Source organism: Stegodyphus dumicola, chromosome 2 (assembly GCF_044657685.1).
Source record: "Stegodyphus dumicola isolate Sdum_Otavi_A_Nest chromosome 2, ASM4465768v1".
NCBI classification, from domain to species: domain Eukaryota; kingdom Metazoa; phylum Arthropoda; class Arachnida; order Araneae; family Eresidae; genus Stegodyphus; species Stegodyphus dumicola.
The window spans coordinates 149478614-149505886 of record NC_140769.1 but is presented as its reverse complement, the minus strand read 5'-3'; the positions used below and the strand labels follow the sequence as shown (position 1 = coordinate 149505886).

The 27273-nt window shown below is 34.2% G+C and overlaps 1 protein-coding gene across 1 annotated transcript in view; it reads right to left on the bottom strand.

Annotated features, from left to right (window-relative positions):
• LOC118202920 (ciliary microtubule associated protein 1A-like) overlaps positions 1 to 27273 on the bottom strand; it is an 86495-nt gene that overhangs the window by 11143 nt on the left and 48079 nt on the right. Inside the window, exons 2-5 of the mRNA XM_085811248.1 lie at positions 22205 to 22334; positions 13196 to 13253; positions 9473 to 9729; positions 1637 to 1752 (exon numbers count right to left, since the gene is read on the bottom strand). Of these exons, the coding sequence (XP_085667374.1) occupies positions 1637 to 1752; positions 9473 to 9729; positions 13196 to 13253; positions 22205 to 22334 (561 nt within the window). The remainder of the gene's footprint in view (positions 1 to 1636; positions 1753 to 9472; positions 9730 to 13195; positions 13254 to 22204; positions 22335 to 27273) is intronic.

The window sequence follows — 27273 nt, the reverse complement described above, 5'->3', positions numbered from 1 at the left end:
CAGACGATTGAGTATTTCTCATTTAATTCAGTTCTCACTTCGCGAGAAGGCAAAAATACATAAAAACTCAAACTATCTATATTAAAAATTACGAAGTAAATCTTAAACGCTTATTTCCTCGAAAAAATTCCAGAAAGGATTAAGCATGATGTAAATAATAAATGAAGGCGTTATCTTTGTTGTTGCGAAGCTAAGTTTCTCTAGATTGGCAAAAAATCCACTAGTCTCCTGTTTCAAATGTAAACATCAATGGCCGCCATTAAAAACAGGCTTAGCGGCAATTAAACAACTTTAAAATTGCTGATAATTCAAATTATTGCACACAGATTTACTAAAGGCATAAAATCCTTAACCGAAAGATAAAAACAACATAATTCAATCATTTTTAAAGCAAAAAATGTACAATTTACAAACATATAAGAGTAAAGAAACTGAGATCACTGAGCCGGGTAATAGAGTGGATATATATATAAATATATTTATATACGTTTGGTGCGGCCGATTGCAACCAAAATACGAGGTGCACATCTACATGTTATAGCAGTCCTATATACAAAATTTCAACGTTCTGAGGCTACTCGTTTTTGAGTTATGCGAGATACGTACGTACATACGTTCGTACAGACACCACGAAAAATTCTCTTCAGAATTAATTTTAAAGCAGTTTTATAATTTTTTTGAAGGAAAAGAGTATTTTATTCTGTCCTTACGTACAGATCGGGAGATGTTTGGCAGCACATGGCTAGCCACCAGCAGAGATTCCGTAGCTGAAAATTGACGCTAGAAGAAGAATGGGCTTCATTACCTCCTTGACAAACTTGCCTTCAGTATGGACAGACGTTGTAATTCCTGCATCGGAGTCAGGGATTACCGTATCTCCTTCTAAAAACTGAATTTAATTTTTATTGTCAGGCGCCCGTCACATGAAGGTTTCTATCTTCTCTCCAGGTGCACTCGGAGCTATCTTTTCAATAAGGCGCCTTTTTATCTTTTTTGTTCCTTGTTTGGAGGGCTTTGGACACTTTTCCAGTATTTTCACATCTTGGCAATGGTATGATTTCGGTTGATGTGGAACACTCCTGCACGACGTTACACTGAAAAACCTGTCTTGTTCTTGAATTTTGCTCAACAGTCTATGAGATACTGCCGGACGAGCATTGTGACGTAGTAGTAATGTACTTGTCTGAAAAACGATCATTTATGGGTTTGAATTTATATCGTAATCCATGTCAAACAGGCTTTTAGAGATTCCTCTTAAGTGAGTATTAATGAATTATGTAATTTTAATTTTTTCTGCTAAAAACTAAAATAATTTTTACATAACCATGATTTGAAAGATTAGATTAAATAAACAGTTGAACTTAATTTACCTTTTTTACAATTATTTTTAAAGTGAGGTTTAAATTTTGAGAGACAGCAATGTTGGAATTTCTTTTTTAATTATTATTATTTATTTTTTTTCCCACTGTCACTGAATCCTTAACACATTTTCCATAACTTGGAACCTCGGTTGAGAACTTCTGTTCTAAACTAAAATTACCGCTACTTTCCACAGTAATTATTCTTTCTAATTTCTTATTTCTTCCTATTTTTTTTTTTTTTTTTTTTCAGTTATACAAAATTTAATTATTCTTACCTGCTGTATACGACCATCAGACATTCTGCTGGCTTTTCCTATGGAATAAGATGGGCCCACAACAAGAGGAGTCTTGCTTGCTCCAATCGCAGGTGGCAGAGTGTATGCGTTTGGTGCTGTAAGAAAATTGAAAAATCAGTTCTTTTATGTTATATTTCTTATCAAAATATTGTAAAGTATGGATATAAACATAACAATAGCTTTAACAGCAGCCGCCCAGCGGTATAGTGATTAGGGAAGCCTGACTGCGATACCGAAGGGCCTGAGTTCGAATTTCGGAGAAGGCATGGTTGTAACTGTCCGTCCCTTCATAGGAGGCGATGGTGGCCCACCTATTAGGTGACTCCATAATAAAGAGACCACCACATGTGACCTTGCATAGATTAATGGACTGTGTTAGACTGTAACTGTTCACAATCTCACATTTTTTTTGGGGGGGGGGGAATCATTAACAGCGATAGAAAAAAGCTCTCACCATTGGTAAAGAACTGTGGCTTGAATAAAATTTTTAACAAACCTTCACTGAGAATGTAAGAGGTTTTTTTGTGAACCTTTTGGTTTTTGGTTTTGGTGTAAAAGAAGCAAATTTAAAATTTTGGGAGAAGATTCAATAAAGGGGGGAAAGTAAAACAGTTTGACCATGAAACATTACATTTCGCCAAAGATAAGGTTCATATAGATTTTTATGATGCCATTAATGATGGAAATCAAGCATCTTTAAATAAAAGGTTTAATCAGTTGAACGAGCATAACATAAATGGTTTCATTTTTGTACAATTAACATGAAATTAATGAGCAACGAGATAATTATGGAGCATTAAAATTAGATGACGTCACTGAAGATATAAATGTTACATATTCAAATTATCTATAATAATACTCATTATTTATTAAATATTATTTAAAGAAACATCCGCATTTAAAAACTAATTTAATTCTAAATAAAAATCTCGTCAGTTAAAAGACTCCAAGAAATTAAAAAATTTATTTATATTAATGTGTAGAGAATCTTATGTTAATTAATCAGCTATTTTTAATTTCACTCTTTACTATAACTTCTTCCTTGCGTATTCCTCATCAGAAGGCGAATGAGTAGCGAGTATTTAAACTGAAATTTTTGGATTTTAAGGTAGAGCGTGTTTTTGGCATCGCGTGCGTGCTACGTTGTTAGTTTTCTGCCACCTCTAATAGTTGTAAGTATAGGCTTTGCGTTTTTTTTTTTTTTTTTTTTTTTTTTCGTTGTCAACATTTTAGTTCTGACGCTCCGGTAGAGTTAGTGAGCCAGCTGTTAGCATAGTAATTAATTGTGCAGTTTTTGACTACAGTTCCACTTCAATTTTTCTGTTTTATTTAATTGTATCACCACGAGTTGCGATTATTTTGTAGTACAAGATTGTGTTTTTGTGTTCTGAATTCTGTTTAAATAAAAAAAAAGTTTATTTTTAACCTTCCATGACCGTTGCTTCAGACATTGCGATAATTTGCTTCGTCTGTTAAGGTTATTGGACTAAATAGCATTAGCAGTTCATCTGTAATCCTAAAAATAAACTATTTTTTCCTAATTTCACGATGACCTTGAGGATGTTGTTAACACCTCCTATGGTTGCGACAGTTATTTCACGTTTTGCTAACAGCTTAGCTTAATATAGATATTATTGTATCGTCCGTTGACTCACATCAAATACATTTGCTCAGACAAATTATGCGTATTAAAACACGGGCAAGGAAATTTGGAGGTACCGAAGCTTCACTGCAACTCTTATCTTGTGGATTAAAGAGCGGTCTCTTCCTTGTGGGTAAGAGTTAAATTGCTTTCGGACCTGTTAGATACCCTCATCTGTGTCTCGAAAGAAACATTTCCGGGAATATTCACGTCCAGAAAATTCGATTGGTTGACCTAAGCAAAGACCTCCTAGAAGTATATTCTCTCCTTCCTATCACACGCGAAACAAAGCTGCAGCCGAAACATTTTCGTCAGCCTCGTGAAATGTCCCAGGAACATACGTGTAACAGATCTCTGAGTGGAAATGTTTCGATTAGAAATAAACCTCTTTTTTAATCTAGTGTTGAAAGAAATGCGTTGCCTTATAGTGTAGCTGTACGTGATAACTGCAGCCCAGACGGATAGTCGTTAGTGACGCAGACTGCTGTACTGAAGGGTTCGGATTCGAATCCCGGTGGAGGCACGTATAGTGTAACGTATAGTTGTAAGCATATAGTATCTGCACAGGAGGGGACATTCGAAGCACACGGCGAGCCCCCCCCCGCCCCCAAAAAAACTCTAGAGACTTGTGGTAAAGGAAGAGAAGTAGGAGTCTCTCGGACCCTCCCCCGGGATGTCCTGTCTCGGAATTTCAAATTAGAACGGAAGTTTATCAGTTAGCTAGGTACAGCGATGTGTTAATCACCTATGGTTATAAAGAAGTGCTGATCTAGCTTATATCTATTAGTGAAGTACTTACATGTGATAATCCAATCCTTACAGCCAATCTGTTTGGAAAGAGTTTGTTCGAAAGCTTGTTTTTAGAGACTGATATGTGCTCCTTTAGAGTAATTAGCTGAGGGTAAAACCATCTTTCTTGGTTAAGAAATTTGATTTTGAGAAATGTAAATTTTAAGGCAGTAAATTAAAGTATTGTTGTTGATAAGAAACACTGCTTTCAGTTGTAAATTCTCGCTCTTAGTATTATAACTCACCAGGAAAGGGAAATTAAACTTATTGAATTTTAAATAAGTGTTTGAGTTAATTCTTTGTAGATAGAACGATAAATCACTCACTATTTGGAAGTAACTCATAGTGAAGTACTGTTAAGTTAATATTCTATTAAAAATAGTTTAGGTTAATCACTTGCATAATTAATCATGATAACTTATTTTCAGTGATTAAGGTTAATATAAAATTATTTATCCTAAAAAATGTGCGAAATCGAATTATTAATTTGGCATTATCTTAATGGAAAATGATATAACAAAAATGTAAATATTCTTTATTTATTAAAACTTATTCTTTATTTTTTCAAATACCAAACTATAAAAGGTTAAGTTATTGAAAAAATAATAATGTTTTTAAACAGTTGCTCTAGACTAACCCTGGTATCACATAAATAGGAAGTCCCAAGAGTTTTTTTTTTTTTTCCCCAATCCAAAAGCGGGCAGCACTTGCCTGTTCGGCAGTGAGTCACTCCTAAATACACTGGTTATCATTAATTAAGGTAACATCATAAAAATGGCGATTACGCAAAACGTTACATGTAGAACTTGGTGAAACTTACCCACAGTATACAACACATAATAATGTACAAAGTAACATGAAAAAATTACCAGGTAGTTATGGTGTTATAGAAATTAGCATATGTATGAAATGAACAAATCAGATGTGTCAGTTTGGTGTTTATGTAAGACATGTTCGACCCGCCTAATCGTCCAAAGGACGGTTTTTAGTGGTCAAAGGGTGTCAGTTTGGTAGGAAAATTACCTTCAATATGGTGTATGATCTCCCCTAGAAGCAATAGAGCACATACAGCGATGTGTGATGCTGTCAATTATGCGGTCTATGAGCTCCGTAGGAAGTGAAAGCCATTACTCTTGAAAAGCAGTTGGAAGCGCCTGAAGAGGACGACTGAGAGCAGTTATACATTTTTCCAAAGCATCCCAAGCATGGTCGATAGGATTCAGGTCCGGTGATCAAGTTGTCCACTCCATGAACTGAATTGTTTGTTGCTGAAGATAATCATGAATAATGCGAGCCCTGATTGGTCTAACTTTGTCCCCTGTAGCAAGAAATCATCATCTATTGCCCCAGCATAAGGGTGCGGATAAGCACCAAGGATGTTAGCTCTGTAAGCCTAAGCATTCACAGTTCCACGTGGAAACACATGGAGGTCTGTGCGTCCATCCAAAGGGATGCCACCTCAGACTCAGACACTGCCTCCTCCTCCGTATGCATCTTTCATGGATGTTTTGATGGATGATAACGACTTCCAGGTTCTCTCCAAACTAAGTAATGCTTACTATCGCTTTGGATGCTAAATCTAGACTCTCATTAGTAAAGAGAACGAATCTCCACTGATCAGCTGTCTAATGGATATATTGACGTACCCACCTCAAACGAACCTTTTTATGATATAAAGTGAGCGGCACGCAAATACCTGGTCGCCTCGCGTGTAGAGATCTCCTTGTGAAGCCTTCTACGTACGGTTGACGTTGACACCAACCTCCCAACGGCTTTAGCAAAGGAGGATCTGAGTTGAGTTAGAGTTGCAGTTCTGTTTGTTCGCGCACATAACAACAAATATCGGTTATTGGCGCTCATTATAGCTACTGGCCGTCCTTGACTGAACCTCCTGCATCCCATATCTACGGTTAGAAAAAGTTACCAAAGTCTATGAACCACAGAAAGACTCACATTTAGCCATTGGCCACTTCTATCCAACTTTGTCCTCTCTCTTCTTAGTGGCGTCCTCTACTTTGTAGCTCTCCATCGCAGTTCTTCGGGCAAATGATGCCTGGACGTCATTGTTTCAATTGGCTACCCCATATTTCTTATTTCAGCATCACAATGAAATCTACAGGCTTGCTTTCAAACATACAATTTTATGCTCCTTGCAGATGACGCATTCCCATTGCAGCGCCACTAATTTGCATTTTGCAGCTTTACTCAGCAACTCTTCTTTGACAACATATTCAAATTTTGTATGAATTGGCTAATTTTGGAACGAGTTATTGCTATTTTTGAGATTTTTACTTAATTTTTTGGAAACCAGTATATTATGATTTTTTTTCCCTGTGTATGTATTCGAATGTAAATCCAAGCGAACTACGGCACGCTGCTCACTTTTCTGCGATCCGCGGGCAGTAATCGTATTTAAAAATGCAATAAATTGGTCAAAGTTTCATACAAAATTAAAATTTCTATTATAGTTCCACCTACATACACTGCGATTTAATTGTTGACAACGACGTTATTTCCTCTCCACTTTCCTGCATGCAGTTATTCGGTCTGTGAAGTTACCAAAGGCACTTTCGCTGACGTCTCTGATATTTATGACCAAAGGGTCAATTTGCCCTAAAGGACTATTAATTTCGTTTTGTCACTTTCACTGAAAACCATAAACGGCGAACGACTTTTCAAATTGTTGCCACCAAATATTAGAGCTCTGTATTATATTTAAAGTAATTAAATAATGAAGCATCTTCATGAATGTATGTATGTTTCTCGCACTGTGATAAAACGACGGTACCTAGAGCCATCCAAATTTGAATAACATAATCTTCCATAGAATATGGGCGTGTGGAAGCCTTAATTTGGAATTTGTTTTATTGTGCATTTCATATTTTGTAACAATTCAACGAATTTTTGATTAACAACAGACTAAACGATTTCAAAGCGAGCAATGGCAACACTGTACGAGAGGGGGGAACATTTTTATCTCCAGCTGACGAGACTCTGTATCGGAAGTTTTAAAAATATGCCCATTTTTAAATATTTTTACGTTATTGCTGTTGAACTGAATTTTATGGTTTGAGTACGTAGAACATAATATTAATTAAATAAAGGTAACACACAAGACGTTAAAAAATGCCCCTTGGGACATAATTTAAAATCTGAAATCTTTTAGATTTTTTTTTTTTTTTTTTTTTTTTTAATGGCGTACTAGCTATTTTATGCTTTGGCCGCTACTGAGGTCAGAAGCAATGGCATTTTATTGTGGAGAGACCTAACAGGCAGCTACCGTTGCCTCCTATGAAGGACGGACAGTTACAGCCTTGCCTTCTCTGGTATTCGAACAATAAGGACCCCTCGGTACCGCAGTGGCCTCTCCCAACAACTATACCGTCTGGGCGGCATGCAGATATATATAAGAGAAAAGAGAAGATGGATGGCATCTTTACAGAAGAAATAAAATACTATACTCGACTAATTGCTACTTAACAGGCATGAATCTTTGTTTGTTTTAATTTGTAAAAGCTTTTTCAAGAGCAGAGGCGTAGCTAGAGTTTTCAGCGCCCGGGGACAACTGAAGATTTTGCGCCCCCTTCTGTGTGCCAAGAATGGAAAACATTTCATTCTAAAATTTCTTAATTACAATTTGGGGCCCTCTCGATGCTGCGCCTGGGGACAGATGTCCCCCCTTGCCCCACCCTAGCTACGCCACTGTTCAAGAGCCTATATGTCAATTTGTTGTAGGCTATGTAAGTTTTATTAACCTTTATAATAATAAAGATCTTCCCTTAAAACTTCGTAATCTCCTTTAATCAGGTAGATTTCGTAATGTTTAAGTTATTTTTATAAAACAAATGGCAAAATTACCATAAATTCCGGCTTATAACGCGCACTTTTAGTACAGAAAATAAGATCGAAATTTACGGCTGCGCGTTACACGCCGGATATAAAAATGATAGACTAATAATAACGAAAAAATCAGCATCCCAAAATTATATTTTTACATGTACCTAAATGCTGTAGATTTAAAAGAAACGAACCTTATAAACTTAAAAATTCTCATTATCGGTTAACATGAAATGTTCGCCATATTCGTCTTCCGTTATATCTTCAAGCACATTATCGAATTCTATTTCATCTTCGCCATCAATGCTACTCTGATCCATAAATAAATAATAATCATCCATTCCACCGTTCACCAGCACCAAACATCCTTGCTGCAGCACGATTTCCATTTTTTTCCAGAAACTGAATGACTTTGCGTTTGAATCGAGCACTGTGTTGTTTTGTTTAGCAGAAGCCATATTAACTACTAAAAGGAACACTAGATCAACTGTATGTTAACAAAAGCAAATTCGATTTTCTAAAGCCTTCGATGTTTACTTCACAATCGCGGCTTCAAATGACTGCAGAAAGAAAAAAACTTCTGACGTGAAAATTTCGTGAATTCATTCTGGTCCGAAGGGCATTCTTACTCCAAATTCTGTCCCCCTTTCCTCAAAATCCTAGAGTAACATTCTTGTGCACATCTGTATTGAATACAACCCAGCCTCTTTGCAGAACCGTTTACTCCCTCAAGCATTCTCCCCCCCACACACACACACATACACCCATACTGTTCCCCTTATCACTTGTCAGTTCAGCATACCGTTCTTCAAAAGCCTGCGAAAATTCTTAGAATGAAACGACTTCAAAAGATAACAGCATCGCACATGTACCTTTCCGGTTTCCTTACAACGAAGAAGATGCGCGTTATACGGTGAATATACCTAAAAATTGATAAATGTAGTTGAAGTTAAAGGTGCGCATTATACGCCGGAATATACGGTATCTGTTTTCTTCGTTGTCCACTGATATTTTGTATTCTAAGCCTACAAAACCTGAAAGGTTTAACTAAAGGTTGTCTATTTAAATGAAACATAACTCTTTTAAACAATTTTCTTAAAACTTGAAATATTGCAGATTTAAAGCATTTTGGATAAATTATTTTTCCGTTTTCTTCCTGTTAGTTTTATTGTTAGTGCCAAATGCCTTAACTTTCCGTTTTACATATTTTCAATGCGTCATGAAAGAAGAAGATGTGAAACTGAAAATTATGCAGATGTCTTTCATACTTTCTTATTTACTTTAGGAAGCTGTTGACATGGTTTGTAACCTATGCAAAATAATAATATAAACTGCAATATCGGAATCTGATTTCTTAAAATTGATTTTCACTTTCCATGCGAAGAATAATTTATTCGAAAGATCACTTCATATATTTTGTGCGAATGACGTCACTTTGATAAAATTCCTATAAATATTTTAGTGTTTAAAATCTTGTGATAAACAAAGTAATTAAATACAGAAAACAGAATATTTAAGGTCAACCTGAATTACAATGTATATCATACCTGGTCCGATAGCAGTTTGAATTTGCCCTCTTTTTGCATGAGGGACTGAGAAAGCGGGAGCTCTTGGATAGACACTTCTGTCGCCAAGATATCTACTATACACTGCAGGTCCTGGTGAAACCATCCCTAATTGCTGACGGAAGCGATCAGCTTTCCCAATTTTCGGAGCTTTACAGATGTCTTTTCCCATGTTGGTCATGCGGCTCACGTCGTAAGCTGCAGGACCAGGACCGATTTTCGTCTCCCCTCTCCGAAGCCTATAAAAAAAATCAGATAAATTACCTACAAAAGGTAATTGTTATTTTTCGAATAATTTATCGTAAACTCCAAGCCAAATACTGGAATTGTTCAAAAAAAAAATTTTTGCAGTTTTTGCTCCTCGCTGAACAGTGCAACAGAAATTTCTTGTACCTATAATATTGACTTCAAACTAGAAAATATGAACCATATATACTATTATACAATATCTGTCCTTTCTATAAATTTTTAACTGAAGTCTGCTTAGCATGTTTTGCGATCTGTATAGTAATCATTAAGGAACACAACTTTGCTTCGTAGCTAAAATCCTGAGTCGAAGCAAGAACCCACATAGTATAAAAATCTCAAATTCTTTCAAGAACAGAAGGATCAAGGAATGCTAGAAATGCAGCAAAAACAATGTTGATACTTGTTTGTCCCATGAAGGACATTATGCACTAATCATCCTTTTTCCAAATCAGGCAGTGTGGAGTTTTATACTGTTCTAAATTAAGAAAATTTTCACATTTGGTTCATTATCTTCAGAAGTGATGGACAGACTTTGATAAAATTTGGTATAGATAATAGTTTGATATCAGAAACATAATAGCATACAACAAAATTTATCGAAATCACACGCATGAGGATCGTGCGTAAAATTCGTCGGCGCACGAAGCTCTTGCAATAGAGTTCGTGAGATCGAACAGAGAATGAGGCATTGTCCCATTTAACAATCATGCAGATCTCGCCACATGATTTTGTACTAGAAATGTGTCAGTTTATGAGTTCCTGTGAAAGTCGGTCCCACTCCTGCGGTAACGCGCTTTTCAGGTCTTGGTGAGCGTCCCAGATACGCTCTGTGAAGTTTAGGCCTGAAGATCTGGTTGGCTAATCGATCCGGTTAATATCCTGATTTCTAGAAAATTATTCACCAGATCTGTCTTATGTGGACGAGTGCTATTGTTCAGAAAAATGAACTGAGAGCCAACTGTACCCCTGAAAAGGCGAAAATAAAGCTCTAGGATATATCGCAGAACCTCTGTCAAAGACATGCGCATCTGTGCACCAATGTGCAATTTGATGTCTGCCATAATTATCAAAACTCCACTGCGATACTGATCTCTTTCTCGGATGTTGGAAGACAGATGGTGAGTCTGAATCACTGCAGATGAAGGTATATATCAAGAATCAGTGGAGAGGTTGTTGAGGACTTATGTCTGAAGAAAACAGTCCCTCATTGCTGTATGGTCCCAAGTCAATGTTATCTAACCATCCTAAGTCCTATCTTGCGCGCAGATATGAGCAGGACACAAACAACAAGTCTTCTTGCAAATAAGATGAGATCTTTAAGTCCTATGTTCGCCTTTTCAGAGATTCTGTTGGCACTCAGTTAATTTTATGGACGACAACACTTGTCCACATAAGGCTTATCTGGTGGACGATTTTCTAGAAATTATTATATTAATCGGATGGATTTTCCGGTCATTTTCTTGACCTAAACGCTAAAGAACATATCTGAGGCATTCTTGGGAGGGCTACTGCAACTCGCCCTTTCCCTCTGAGAAACCTTCAAAACCTGAAAACTGCGTTCCTGCAAGAGTGGGATCAATGCCACAGGGACTCATAAACTGCCTCATTTTCAGGGTAAAGTCACATTGTGGGAGCTGTGTGGCTATCGGACGCGACCACAGCCTCCTCTTTTGTTCCATTTTTCGACCTCCGTTTGTACGATTTAATGTTAATTAGCCAGTTATTATAATCTAAACCTTTATTTTGACTTCTTTTTTCCGTAGTCCTCATCAGAATGCATATTAGTTGTTGAGTATTTAATCTGATGGGTGTGAATGTTTTAGGGTTAGAGCTTTTGGCAACCTCACATTGGAGTTAGTACTATCATCAACTCTGCCAAAGCTATTCCAGCTTTAGCACTTTGCTAGCCGACGCTTAAATGCACGCCCGCCGTTAATTACTTGTACCAGTCTAAGCAGACTATTTTGCACATAGTTTTAAATTACGTTAACGAAATTCGAATTTAACTTTTTCGTATGTTATTTGAAATATCTCAAGTAGCGGAGTTATATTCTGTAGCACAAGTGGTGCCTTCTGTTAATATAGAAAGTTCAATAAAAAGGTTATTTTACCCGTTCTAAACCCATTCTAAGACCTTTTCCATCTGAATTCAGGCTGGAGATATAACTCGCTTGTCAGTCTAGTAGGGACGGAAGAATATTAGGTTTCTATACAAGCAGTACCGTACATATTTTAGACCTTCTGCGGCAATGAACCTTGTACACAATTATATCTGTGTACCACTACTGTTGTAGGCTGTATTTTTTGTTATAGGAACTTATGTATGTCCACACCAAATTTCATTTATCAAATCATTCTTCACATCAATATATAAGCGACGAAATGTGAAAATTCTCTTAACTTTGAACACCGGTGAATGATGTTTTAAAAAATTTGAGAGGGAATATTTATCGAAAAGATTTCGACAGTGAAAAGATAAAAACTATTTGTTTCGTCCCAACAAAGTACCAATAACTGAAGATGCATATTTTGGAGAGAAATAAAATTTGCATGATCCGTTTTTTTTATAGCTTTCCAAATTCGACAGCATGAAAATTCTGATCTTTAATACCACCACTTTAGGTTTAAATCCAAAGTGAACTGATTCTGTAAAGCTTCGATCAAAAGCATTATAAAAAGCATTCCAATCATGCCGTAGTTGTTGAGTCTGGTGTATAATCGCAGAAGGGGACTACACTGAGAAGTTTAAACTAATCCATTAAAAAAAATAGTATTTTTCTCGGAAGTGGCAATAATAAGAAAGTTAAAAATGAAACTACAGAGGACTTTCTGAATTAAAGATGAATCTGTGGCATTTTTCTTTTTTTAATATTGCAAACAGTTCTGTTTTTGTAGTCAAATAATAGTTTAAAGAATGTTTTTATATGACAGAGTGATTTTGTGTATAAAAAGGAAGTAAATGATTATAAGTTACCAAACGAATTTCTGTTCTTAAAATTTTTTAAATGTTGCAGTCGTTTTGTATGAACAGCTCGAGGAACAATGGATTTTACGAAAAACATAATATACATTTCGCTGTGCGTATAAATTCTTATTTTTTCACCTATATAATTCTTATTTTACATAGAAGTTATGTAAATTTTAAATCTTTGCTTGGGCTTGTCTCTCTCTGTCTCACTTTTTTTTTTAATAAATGCTTATTAACAGTTAAAATTTCGTACTTGAAATTTAGGTTTTTAATTTTGGTTTAAAAAGATAATGCACTTTTAAGAAAACATTCTGCGTAAATACTTGATTTCAGTCAGCACTAAATTCGAAATGGTACGTCGCGTTCTGCTCCGTCAAACTCTGTATAGTCGTATGTATATTTCAATTTCAGTTTTACACCAAGTATTTGCAAAGTTGTATATTTATGCTCGCGGAAACTAGAGTGAAGTTTGCAAAGGCAATATGTACCTGATTCCCATTTTGTAACCTGGAGCTTTTTCTTTTGTTGGATCATGGCCTTCTTCACCTAAAAAACAAAATTAAAATAAATATCAAGGGGGAAAATATAGACGAACGTCGCTCTGATAGTTAACCATAATGCACTTTTCAACACAAAACCACTCAAATTTTCTAAACGCAAACCAATAACAAGATGTTTTTAAGGCACTAACTTTTTATGAGAAAATCTGGAAATAGTAAAGAGGTCCAAAGGTTCAGTGTTCAAATTGAATACTGTAGATTTTCCGTCTAGAATCTATATCAAAGTTACAATCTTCTGGTCAAATACTCACAGCTTTTGCATGGTTTTAGTTCATTTGTTTTCTCTGTTTGTTGATTGGCCTGTTCATTATCCAATAACAGCCTGAAATACATTTTTGGCAGTCTTCTGCCCAGCCAATTTTCTTGAAATTTTTCACGCATACGTATTTTCCTCTCGAGGAAAGGAAAGAAAACCGCGTATGCGTATATATTTGCGATGACGGTGCACAGCAACTTGTTCAAATTCGATAGTTTTTACTTCCTTGTACGAAGTAAAGGAGGTATTGTAATCGCGAAAAATTTCGAGTATCACGTTTCAACGAAAATATCCATTCTGACCGCTCTCGAATCCATTAGAACAATGGCCTTGCGTGACAAAAAAAAAAAAAAAAAAAAAAAGACTTTTTTTCTTTTCCGAAACGGATTGTAAAAGAGATTTAAAATGGATTCAGACATCACGAAAAAATATCATCTGCATCTATTTTGTATTCATTTTACGTATCTACGTACATATGTATCTCGCATAATTCAAAAGAGTAGAACATTGAAATTTTACATATGGGACTGCTCTAAAACCTTTTCGTTGCAATCGGCCTCACCAAACGAACAAATATATGTGTATAAACTCACTCTGTTACCCGATTCAGTGAGCTTAGTTCTTTATATTGGTAAATAGTGCATTTTTTTTTGGCTTTAAAAGTGATTGAATTATGTTGTTCTTATGTTCCGAAGTTTTTTTATGCGTTTAGTTAATATGCATGCAATAGCTGTAGAATTATCAACAATTTAAATGTTAGGTGTAGGAAATTCCTTATTTATATTCCACAGCAGGTATATTACTTTATAACATTATAATTTCTAGGAAAAAAAAGAAAAAAGAAAACCGACATAACATCTTAACTCACAAAAAGGCTTCCTAAAGACTAAATATTTTTTTATATAAGAATTCCGGTCTGTGTGGCATGATGCAGTTATGACATGCAGATAATTTTAAACTCCGTTCATATTATTAGTCGATTTACCGCTGCAACTCACTACAACTTATTTACAACAAATGGTTTGTTGCCTTTTATATCTCCGAGTGTGATTCGGTTAATGCGCGTTACAGTTTCTTTTATTAAAAGTAATGCTAACTAAAGGTCTAGGTTAATTTGCATCTCTTATTAAAGGTTGTAGGACTATATCTGAATTTATTGGACTATGAAGCATATAGTACTATGTGGCTGAGGGGGGGGATACTTTTGTGGAGGACTTTCATTGGGATACTGCCTTGTATTTATGTTAAACTCATGAGGAAAACCAAAAAAACACTAATATAAGCACGCCGTTTGCGACTTGATTTATGTTGAAATACTCGAGCGCTAACTGCCTTTAGGAAATGATGGCTTCGTGAAGGACTTTCTACGGCAAGTTGAGTTGTATACAGGTTACACACAGGTTACACACGGGGAAAACCATGGAAACGCCCAAGCAGCCAATCCGTTTGTCCCGAATCATCAGTTAATAATAATCAGAGACTAATCAACTTCACAATCAGAGAAATATCCCATTTTTTCTTAAAGGACATGCTGTTAAACACTAAATTTTAAAAACAAGTATATTAATAAACGGGGATTGGCATTACGTTTATTCAACATTTAGTCGCTATGTGTTTATATATTCATATATAAATAAAATTGTAAACTATAAAAATATAAATTATTTGAATACGAGTTCTGCCTTTCTATTTTGAACAGTAAATTCTTTTATAACATCTTCATAAAATGAGGGCAACAACGTTAAATCTCAGAAGTTATTTCTCGACAGATAATACGTTTGGTTTAGTTCATTTGATTATGGCAGAGGACTCGAGGACTACCTGCCTTTGAGAAGGGATGCCTTCGTGGAAGGCTTTCTAAGGGAAAATGGCTCGTATACACGTTACGCATGAGGAAAACCACGGAAACGCCCATGCAGTCAGTTCATTAGCCAAAATTCGAACACCGGACCAAACTACCAGTGTTCAGCGACTTTACTGCTCGGCCACTGTTGGGCCCGTTCGCTATTTGAATTAAGAATTGTAGAGTAGAATATATATTTGATCAAGGTTCGTTCACCGCCGACCAGACTTCCGTCCTAAGGTGAAAAAAATCGGAATCAATACCTGATCAGCGGAGGTAAAATCTACTTGTACAACCAGAAGCTACCACAACTAGGTGGACTGCCAGATCAGCAACGCTTATTTTGTATCAGCTAAAGTAAATTGTTACAAAAATTAAAGAATATGCATCAATGACATCTTTGCACTTTGTGCGACATATGTACAAATGATATATTACATAATCAAAATTTTCATACGATAGCTAAGCAGTTACAACTGCTGCCTTCAACCATATTTATAAAAAAAAAAATAAAAAATAAAAAATACAAGTTTGAAAGTTATTGGAAACCTCTTAAAATCGTCTTGAATTCATATTTTGTTTCAAATTTTATTTTGTTCTTAGCTAGTTTGGAACGGCCACACATTTGAATCCCAGTTCAAGCAATTAGATCATAATTACATGAAAAATGTGGTTACTATTTAAATTCATCGTTCATAAATTCTCAAGTCTAAAAATCAAAACAATAATAAACAATTAACAAATTATCAAATTTCATTATTCATAGTTTATACGAAAAACAGAGCAGTAAAATTTTATTCAAAGAACATTATAATGATTCTTATCTATCTAAATAAATTCTTATCCAAGCAATAAGTTATCTTAATTATAGAATAAATGCCCTCCTAAATTAACATATTCCGGTTTGAAATATAATTATACTCAAAAACTAAGAAAAGTAAAACAAACAAAAAATATAGCAGTAACATTTAGTTTGCTATTTTAAGACATAGCCTTTAACTCAGAACGCAACTCGTTTTTTAAAAAAAGGGCAAGCATAAGAATTAGAAGTGTGACAAATGTCGTACTGTGTGTGCGTTTCTAAATTTGATCTTAAACAGTTAATACAAGATGGACCCTCTTTACAGTTCGGAACTAAATTATCATGCGTATGAACGCAGTGAGAGCAAAATAAAGAATTTGTGCAATTTCGAATATGGTGGCCAAACGCCTGGCAACCATAGTATCTTAAAATTCGAATATATTTACGAAAACTGCAAGATATTTACAATCCTCCTAATAATCTTAACCCCCACCAACTTCCCGACTATCATCGCAGGGGACTTGAACTCAAAGCATAATGTCTGGAATTCTAGAGGATCTAACAGCAATGGAAACATTTTACATAACTATTTAATTAGCAACGACCTCAATTTTGCTGCTCCCACTTCTCCAACAAGATAACAGAAACGGCGAAGTTTTGGACATTGTACTTCTTAAAAATATTCCTCATACCCCTCTCTTAGAAGTAATAACGGACTTAAATTCTGATCATCTTCCAGTGAACTTCGACTTTTATGGCTTTTATTCCCCTTTAAAGAAACACAGAACTAAGATAAATTGGACCCAATTCTCTGATACTATGAAAGACTATAACTGCAGAAATAATTATAATCATTGCGGTGATATCGAAGATGAAATTGATAAATTCACCACTAAAATGAAAGATGCAATCAATAATGCGACTTATCCCTGCAAAAGCACTAATTTTCTCTCCCTTCCGAAATATATAAAAGATATTATTGCAGAGAAGAATAGAAAACATAAGGAATGGCAGCGGTCCGGAGACCCTCGTGCCAAAAAGCACATCAACTTTTTAAAAAGGAAAATCAAGCATGAAATTATGGAATTCAGAAACAAAAAATGGGACTTTCTCCTATCAAACCTGGATCCTCAAGATCAATCAGTATGGAAAATTGCTAAATCTCTAAGAAATAGCAGACCAAATCAAACTCATGCAATTCATCACATGGGAATCTCCTATCAATCTGAGGACGAGATTGCTAATATAATGGCTAATGAATTAGAGAAAATCTTTCAACCTCACCCGCCTGAGAATAACTCCCAAGAAGAAGAAGTTAATTTTACCATTGACAGTATTAACAATTATCCTATAACAAATTTCATTCCATTTACTTCACCAAGAGAAGTAAGAGAAATTATTCACAAATTCAAGCCAAGGAAAGCCAAAGGCTATGATCAAATTAGCAATGAAGCACTTAAAGCCCTTTCTAGACGTTGTATTACTAACATAGTCAATATTTTTAATGCCTGCATCCGAAATAATTATTTCCCTCAGCAATGGAAACACTAAATAATAGTCAATATCTTAAAACCAAAGAAAGATCCTAAGCTCGTCACTTCCTACAGACCTATCAGTCTTTTACCTTCATTAGGAAAAGTATTTGAGAAAATCCTCTGCTCAAGGCTCACTAACCATCTCGAAAGACTCAATTTAATAGATGATCTGCAATTCGGCTTCCGCAGTGGACAGTGCACGACTCATCAAATTCTCAATTTGGTGGAATTTGTTTTGCAAGCCTTTACTAAGAAAAACGAGGTGGCTGCATGCTATCTCGACTTCAAAAAGGCCTTTGATAGAGTGTGGCATGCAGGCCTCCTGCATAAATTGAATAATTTTATGCTTCCAAACAGTTTCGTAAAACTCATTACTTCCTATCTGAAAAACAGGACGAGTTCGCTGCGGTGACGCCTTATCTGTCAGAAAAAGAATTCATAGTGGGGTCCCGCAAGGATCCGTTCTTTCCTACCCGGCTCTATAATATTTATATCAATGATTTCCCGCACCCATTCAACACGAAAATACTCAAATACGCTGACGACACTGTAGTACTGACTGAATCCAGAAGTCCCCAGCTCGCTCTAAGTAATTTACAAATGCATCTCAATATGATCAATATATCTACTTAGATAGAACTCTAATCCCTGTAGCTAATTCCTATAAATATTTAGGTGTTTACACAGATAAGTCTCTCAACTTCAAAGATCATATTTCTTATATCTTAAACAAAGCAAATGCAGCCTACATGGCAATTTATCCTATTATCGGCAAAAAATCGAAGCTCAGTCTAAAAATAAAGAAAATGCTTTATATATCTCTAATTCGACCAATCATGCTATATGCAGTGCCGGCCTGGGCAATCGCCAATAAAACTGAACTCAAAAAATTAGATATACTCCAAAATAAAATTCTACGTAGCATTGTGAATGCACCTTGGTACGTGAGAAACTATAATTCATAACGACCTGGATATTTCATCTGTGCATAACTTTATACTCGTGACAGCTCACAACTTCTTCGAGAAGATGAAGCATAGTCAGTATAACGCAATTAAACAAATGTTGGATTATGATCCAACCATTGAATACACTGTCAAACGCCCAAGGACAATTCATCACAACTCGTCATGGTGGTAACTTGTAAATTTTAATTTTAAAATTTACTTGAATTCTGAAATTGGACTCTATCCTATTATTTGTGTTGCATCTTATACTTATGTTAATCAAGAAAATTTTTTATTTAAGATTTTATGTTATTAGTTCATTTTTAAAATTATTTTGTAAAAATTTTTACTTTATCGTATGATTCTACGAACTTTTGAACTTTTTACGGCTTATCTAGCTACTTCATACTTCTGAAGAACTTTGAACTCTTATGCCATTCACAGCTTCAAACTGTCTTCGCGCCATTTTCATGATGTCTCACTATTGCTTATCCTGCACTCTTACTAACTATATTGCACTCACCACCTGCATTTGCCATACAACTCAATGAACCTGCCTGCATGCTTCAATTTAATGCCATTGCTTACCACTGCACAATTTTTATGATGAACGCCTACTTTCGTAAGTATTAAGATATGCCTGCTCAGGCAGCTGAATTTTCTTCGCCCACGGGTGTTGGTACTTCCCTAGTACCATTTATTTGAAAATATCTTTGCCTAGTGCACTTTAATGCGATCTACTGGCGAAAACTCTTTAGTAGTTAATGACCAGAAAAAAGTAAGTCATAAGAAAACTGCAAGAATGGAATCCGACATATAAACGCGATCCTTATGACCCAGTAATGTCAAAAACTGCTTGTCTATTTGTAGAATGCAATTCTTACTATTGTCTGTGCATTTAAAGCTTGTGACAAAATTTTAATTTAAATTAGTATCTCTCGGCAAGAGCGCCTTAAAAGCATCTTCGACAGCAGCCTCAGTTACATTAGTAAGAACTCCAAATAAAATAATTCTATCCATATGCGATCTGGGTACACGTGCCGAAATATTGGCATCTGGAAAAGATGATATCAAATGTGTAAGCCGTTCTTGATGCTCCTGTGTATCACAACCTATCAGAAGATCCTTCGAACGAGTTAAACGCATATTCGTAATGTGGATCCCTGTATTTGATATATCAATTTTAGCTAACTTAGACTAAAATTCAATTAAAGTATTGACTGGTTGCGATGAGGAGACAATGATAACATTATCTAAATGACGTTTAGAAGAATTACCAATCATAGAAAGTGTCTTCTGTCAAAGAAACTTCCCTTACTGGGATAAGTATTTGTGAAATTTTACCTTTTCTGCCAATTATATCCATCTGAATCTCTTTATTTTTATTATAGGAATGTGAGTCTAAATATGCATAATTAGTTTGAATGTAAGTATCTGAGACAGCTATTGAATTTGTTTGGGAAAATTTATCTTCATAATGTATTGAAATGGAATCGGTATTTGTCGCATGATGAGTTAGATTCTGCCGCAAAAGTTCTCTCTTCAACAAGTTGTTTGAGATCCATTACAGACTGTAGCATAGGTGCCATTTGCCTTTGTTGTCTAATTCGATCAGTTTTTGAGCTAATAATTTCCAAATTGCTTTCAAGTGTTGCTTTTAGATTGTTTAAAAGATTACAAAGTCTTTTAATATCTTTCCTGGATAATTTTAGAATTTCTTGAATTTGAACTTTGGAGTGAAAATAAGCAAAATCTGCCAAATCCTTTTGGTTTTCTAGTTGGACAGCATTTTTAGCCATGATAAAGGTAACTGAAAAGGACCCTCAAAGAATCAATTAACAAAATAATTAATTCAATAACTCAATGGGAACAAGTAGACCCAGTACTCAGTATTTAACATTAGAGTTTATTGAGTTATTCAAGAAAATTTCACAAAAGTTTAATTTCTATCATTATGTGAATATTAAAATAATATGAAGATAAAATTTAATAAAATAGTAGTGACAACTTCATACGTTAAAAGGGAATGTGGCATACCCCAGAATTGCATATAGTTATTCTAATATTTAAGTTACCAAAAAGCTGTAAATGGATTAGCGACAAACCAAGGCAATAAGCGAGTCAATAATATGGGAAACACTTATTTTTAAAAACCGGTTAATACAGTTGAAGAATGCGTAAAACAGCTGAAAAAGGACATGGAATTTAACTGTGAGTCCTTAAATATAGAAATTAATAAATTAAAGGCCGCTATTAGGGAAAAAAAAGACTAAAAGGTTTAAAAAAAAAAGGGCATTAAAGTGTATCGCCAAATCTTACAGATATACCAAATATGGAAAATAATTAAAGTGTAAATAAACAAATACAAAAAAGTACAAAAATTATTATTCATCTAAACTGTGCTCAGAATAGAACTATAATAATGTAAACAGAACAATATAAACACTAAAATTTTGTAAATGAAAATATGTAAACGAACATGGAAACTCTGGGATTATAAGACCGCAAACACTGCAAATCGAAACTATTTAGATACAAAACCGGCATCAAATTGCAATCAAAAGGCATAATATTAATATCGTTTGATTTAAATTTAAAATTTCACACAAATTTCAAGCATGTATCAAATTATGTTATGGCACTGAAAGTTACAAAAATAATTTGCAGCACCACTGTGTGAACGGAAATGAAGAAACGCTTTTTGAACTACGGAATTAATAATCACAGTATCGTTTAATCAATTAACGTTTATCTTTATTGGAATCCTTCAGGTTCTCAAAGCATACGTAACAATAAGAATCATAAGAGCTTTCGCCGATTTCTGATTATATGTTCTAACATCTAAAAGGGATTGTCCATAATTTCGTGTTTTATCATACGACTGTATAAATACTTCGCTTTTTATAAATATCCTGCCAGTAGTATGTTTATTATAGATTCTGCAAAATGTCCTTCTGAGACAACTCCCACAAGTTCTTTAAGGAAAATATAGGTGCTCGCTAGCCTAACAACTAAATTCGGAGAAAAAGTATTTTCTTTCAAAGAAATGACAAGTAACAAAAGGAAGTTCAATGATTATTAAAAGACATATGTTTTTCTCAAAATTGCGGCTTCTAGTAAAAAAAAACATTCGAAAATTATTCGCATCAGCAAGAGAGATTAAAATTAAATACATAAAAGTGACTTCTCTGCCATATTCAAATAAACCAAAACAAACTCCATTTTTCATAAATTATGTTATCAAAATCATCAGGCTCTTAGTCAGCAATGACGTATTACTGATAACCTACTACGGCTATAAAATATTTACGATTGGTTTGGCTTATTTAATTACGGGAAAGAACTCGAGGGCTATTTGTCTAAGGGAAGGGATGCTTTCATAGAGGACGTTTTAAGGGAAGTTTTCTAGTATACACTTTGTACATGGGGAAAGCCCCGAAGGCGACCATGCATTCAGCCCGTTCGCCTGAAACTAAACCCAGGTCGAACTACTAATATTCAACGACTTTAGCGCTAGGTCACTGGTGAGCCTAAAATATTTACGATAATCTTACCTATAGTTGGTGGCAAGTTGACAATAGCTGGCCCAGGGCTACTAGACATCGCTCCAATGGGCCCAATCGGTCTTGTTGGTTTCCATTCTCCTTGGTATACATAGTAGCTGAGATATTCTTGATTTGAAGGCTATAAATAATAAAAAATATACGTTCAATAAAATGAAGGAGATAAACGGTCCTTAATATATCAACCTTCTCCACAAAATACAGAACGAAGACCGAAATCCTGACGTTCACTATCTTGAATAATCTAATAACCGAAGTATATATATATATATATATATATAATTAAAATTTTTTTCCCTTAGAGATTTTAGGTATGGCGAATACTATATATACTCAACAAAACGCAAGTATGCCGTAAATGCAGTTTTTCTTCCAATTAACTGAGACAATATTTATTTCCCTTGAATGGTTGTGAGGGTTTAAGATATTTCCGTTCGACCTCAGGCGTGTAGCCAGGGGTGGGTGCTTTCCCGCTTCACCACTATGTATGCTTAAAAAAATACTAAATAATTTAATAACAATAATAAATAAAATAATTCGATAAGACTTAAGTTTTTAAAATATTGCTTTCCAGCTTTCCAAAAGTTTCATGTGATTAACAAAGAATGAAAGTCTATAATTTTCCATTTAGAAGTAAGATCAGGAAAAGTCATCCTTCCTCAGGTAACAAACGGCGGGAAAATATTTCGAAGGTGATGTGGCACTTTCAAAACGTAAAGCTTTTGTTCTATTACAGCTTTGAATACTCCTCCGTATCCAGACGCTTCTAAGAACGTACCACATAATGTAATACCTCCATCAACGACCTGCTTATGTCCCGCGATTCATGTGTCGAATAAATGTTCGCCTGAAAGACTGTATTTTTCTCACAAGATCATCGATGTGAGGAAATAGAATATACCACTTTGGGGCTATGAGGCGCTCACAGGGGAGCGAATTTACAGAGGAGTACGTTCCGGTGGTGACGGTTGCATCCTGTTCCTGACGTCATCACGCTTTATCAGCTCGGATTATCTTACTATTGCTACGTCAACCACATATTTCATCCTGTTTGTGTTGTAATCCGGTTTCATGTCCGCGCTTATCGATTAACCCAAATCCGCCACGTGATTGCCACATGATAGAATTTCTAGAACATTCTATTTAGTTCAGCAATGGCCGCTAGAGGGCAGTAGTCTTACCCTTAGCGCTTTCTGATTGGTTCTGGTGGATCCTGACCAAGTTATTAACATTATTTTTAATTGATTATACTATTTGCCTTAATAATTAATATATTTAATGAAAAAAGTTCATGTATTTATATGTAAATTTCATGTATTTGTCCATCTATAGCATGGGAAACGTGGACGATAACACAAAGGGAACCCAGCATGAGGCTGATGGATTGCACATAGGCAATTCTGTTCCAACTTGCTCAGACCTTTGTACATCCTCGATAATGAATGAACTCATAATTTTAAATTTATTTTGTTTCTGTTTTAGATATTTTAAATTTCTCATTTCTTTATCTTACAAACATAATTTACGTAATTTTCTTTTCTTCTCGCCGTTAAATTAAATGTACTAATTTTCACATCATATTTTTTATATACAAACATAAGATTTTTTTTTCTTTCCACATTTTTAAGTTTTACATTCTTTTACCCGACGTTTAAATTGCAAAAGTAATAGATTTTATAAAAGTAATACGTTTTCACAATTTTAATTTTTTTTTTTCTTTTCGTTTTACAAAGGGATTTTTCCCTTCAGTTTAATCTTTCTTTTCCGTGTTTTACATTTTTCACTTTATTTGTTTTACAAAAGTTGTACTTATTTTCATACGATTTTTTCTTTCGTTTTACGAACTCAGTATTTTTTCTATATTTTACTTCAAGAAGTAATTTTTAACTTTTCTTTTATATAAAAGTATTTTTTTTTTTTTAAATTCTTTGAAGAATTTTCTTCTCTCATTTCTTTTTTCTTTCTTTTATTTTACTCTTAAGGTTTTTCTTAATGTTTTAAATATCTATTGATGTTACACCTACATTTCTCGAAGCGTAAAGTTACATATATATTTTTCTGTCTATGAAATTAGCCCACCAGCGGCCGAGCGGTAAAGTCGCTGAACACTGGTAGTTCGGTCCGAGGTTCGAATCCCGCGAACGGGCTGGCTGCATGGGTGTTTTCGTGGTTTTCTCCATGTGTAACGTGTATACGAGCCAGTTTCCCTTAGAAAGTCCTCCACGAAGGCATCCCTCCTCTTAGGCAGATAGCCCTCGAGGCTTTGCCATAATCACACACACACACACACACACTGTCTATGAAATTTAAGATGAAACTTACACGCATATAATTTCCCTCTAGAGGCTTTCATTCATAATAATTTCTGTAAATTTAAACCAATAAGTACGATGTTCCTTCCATATAGCTTACTTAGCATATTATACTTCTTATTATTTTTTACGCTACTATTACTTAAGATGTACAAAACTTTCTCTTCTAATGTATTACACCATATATTACTAACACTTAACGGGTGATACTCCGAACTTTCTCTTCTAACGTATTATACTAACTTTTTGAAACATTATACAAAACGTCGCGGATTCTCTTTTACACATCTCATTTTTGTTCAAAGGATACACGAAATGTGTCAAACAAATGTAAATTTTTAACTTTCTATTTTCCATTTAGGCATTTTACCTTACATTTAACCTTTATCATGTTTTTAAAACATATCTGTTAATATTTCTGATTCTTTTTTTCCTAAAAATAAATACAGACTTATACGGATTTTTTAAAGATCTACTGACTTTGAATTAAACCTTCTAATTCAGAAAAAATAAATTTTCACAACATAAAATCTACTTGAACTAATATATGGACATATCTAGCCAGTTTAGTTCAAATACATACGAAACAATATGAAATTTCTTATTATTGTCTACCCCAGTTTAATACGTACCAACAGCATTTCATTTCCTATTATTTTACATTACGTTTACATGAATATATTCAGAACACTCCTTTTAATTGTCTCCCGGATTCTTAATGTGATCCCACCATTTACCGCAGACCTTCATATACACTGCTATATTTGAACTTAACACAGATATTATTTTTTAACAAGCTACAGAACTTTTAACTACAGAGAAGAATATCCACATTCTAATGTAATATTTTAAATTCACTATAGAGCCATATTTGTGTAAAACATCTAAAAAGAAAGGATGTCTGGACATGGAATTAATGTTAAGTCACGGAAAAGAAACTTTGTCATCTTTTTCCCAAGTTAGAATATAAAAATTTCTCAGCTAGGAAGATATATATATATATTTCGATCATTATTTTTACAAGTCTCAAACCTTTTTAATATATTCCTTCTAACTTAAGATATGCATTTCAAATTGACAAACATTGAACTCTTACAGCTTTTTGAGAATGATTTAAGTTATGATACATAGCAAATAAAATCCTACATAACAGGCAATATTAACATGAATTTCCAAATAATAATACAACGTAACTTCAATATATTCAATTTAACTGAAGATTTCAAACTGACATTACTTACAGCTCTTTGAGTACATCTGATATTTAATTGTTCACAGATATGAGAAACATTTTTGCATAAGTACCATACAAAATATATAATATTGACATGAACTCCATATCATGGTCCAACGTGTGTAACTTAAATGAACCTTTAATAAATTTTATTACGAATTAATTTTAAAAAGAAAAATTCAAATGCAAGTATTCAAGCAGAAATGCTTCCAAATTTACATATTAAGCAAACATTCAAGAGAATACTATATATCTAGAGATATTATTTATACTAGTTGGTAATATAATTTATAAGAACAGCCGCAGACGCATAGGAGAGGTATGCAATATCCATGAAAAAACTTCCTACCAAGCCAAAGAACAATAGTGAAATATAACATATAAGAAGGGGGGGGGAATGTCTGAATATGGAAAAAATGAACAAGAAATGAATATTTTTTCTGAAAATGTGCCGAATGGGATAAGTCAGGAGTAAGAACCTTAACTAGTTTCAGGAATAGGGCCTGAAAAATAATGAAGTATTTTTAATCTTATTTTTTGTCTATAATACATTTATTTATAATAAATTTTTTGTTTGAAGACTATATTCTACACTTAGAAGGAATTTAATAAATCAGAATGACTTCGTTTTCTGAAGATTCAGGTTCAGAAATATTACAACTCAAAAGAAAAAAAGGTTAGAGCGAGAATGAAGTATACCGTAACCAATAAAAATTATTTTTCTTCCTAAAAAAAATAAAGTGAAACTTTTTCCACAAAAAAAAAAAAAAAAAAAAAAAAAAAAAATTCTAAATGAATTTTTTTTTGACTTTTCAAAATCAAAGTGGAGATTTCTCCCCCTAAAAAATAAAAGTGAAAATTTTTCGACCTAAGAAAATCTAAATGAATCTTTTCGACTTTTCAAAATCAAAGTGTAAATTTTTGCCCTTACATTTTGAATTTAATGGTTTTCCCATAGACGAAATAAAAGTGGAGATTCTTCTCCCTAAAAAAATTAAAGTGAAATTTTTTCGACCTAAAAAAATCTAAATGAATTTTTTTCGACTTTTCGAAATCAAAGTGTAAATTTTTCCCCTTACATTTTGAATTTAACATGGGTTTTCCCATAGGCAAAATAAAAGTGGAGATTTTTCTTCCCAAAAAATAAAAGTGAAACTTTTTCGACTTAAAAAATCTAAACGAATATTTTTTTCACGTTTTTAAACTCAAAGTGTAATTTTTCTAACTACATTTTGAAATTAACATGGGTTTTCCCATAGACGAAATAACAGTGGAGATTTTTCGTCTTAAAATATTAAAGTGAAAATTTTTCCAATATATTTTTCTGCTTTTCATGCCATTACATTCCATATGAAATTTGATTCATTGCCAGATAGTTAAATGTTTGTTATTTTTCTTCGCATAAGAATGCATTTCGTGTCTCACATGTGCTCATTACAACCAAGTTAGAAGTTAAGTGAATTCTTCTTGAAATACTGTACATTTCATTCCGTAAAGTATCTTCATTTTGAATC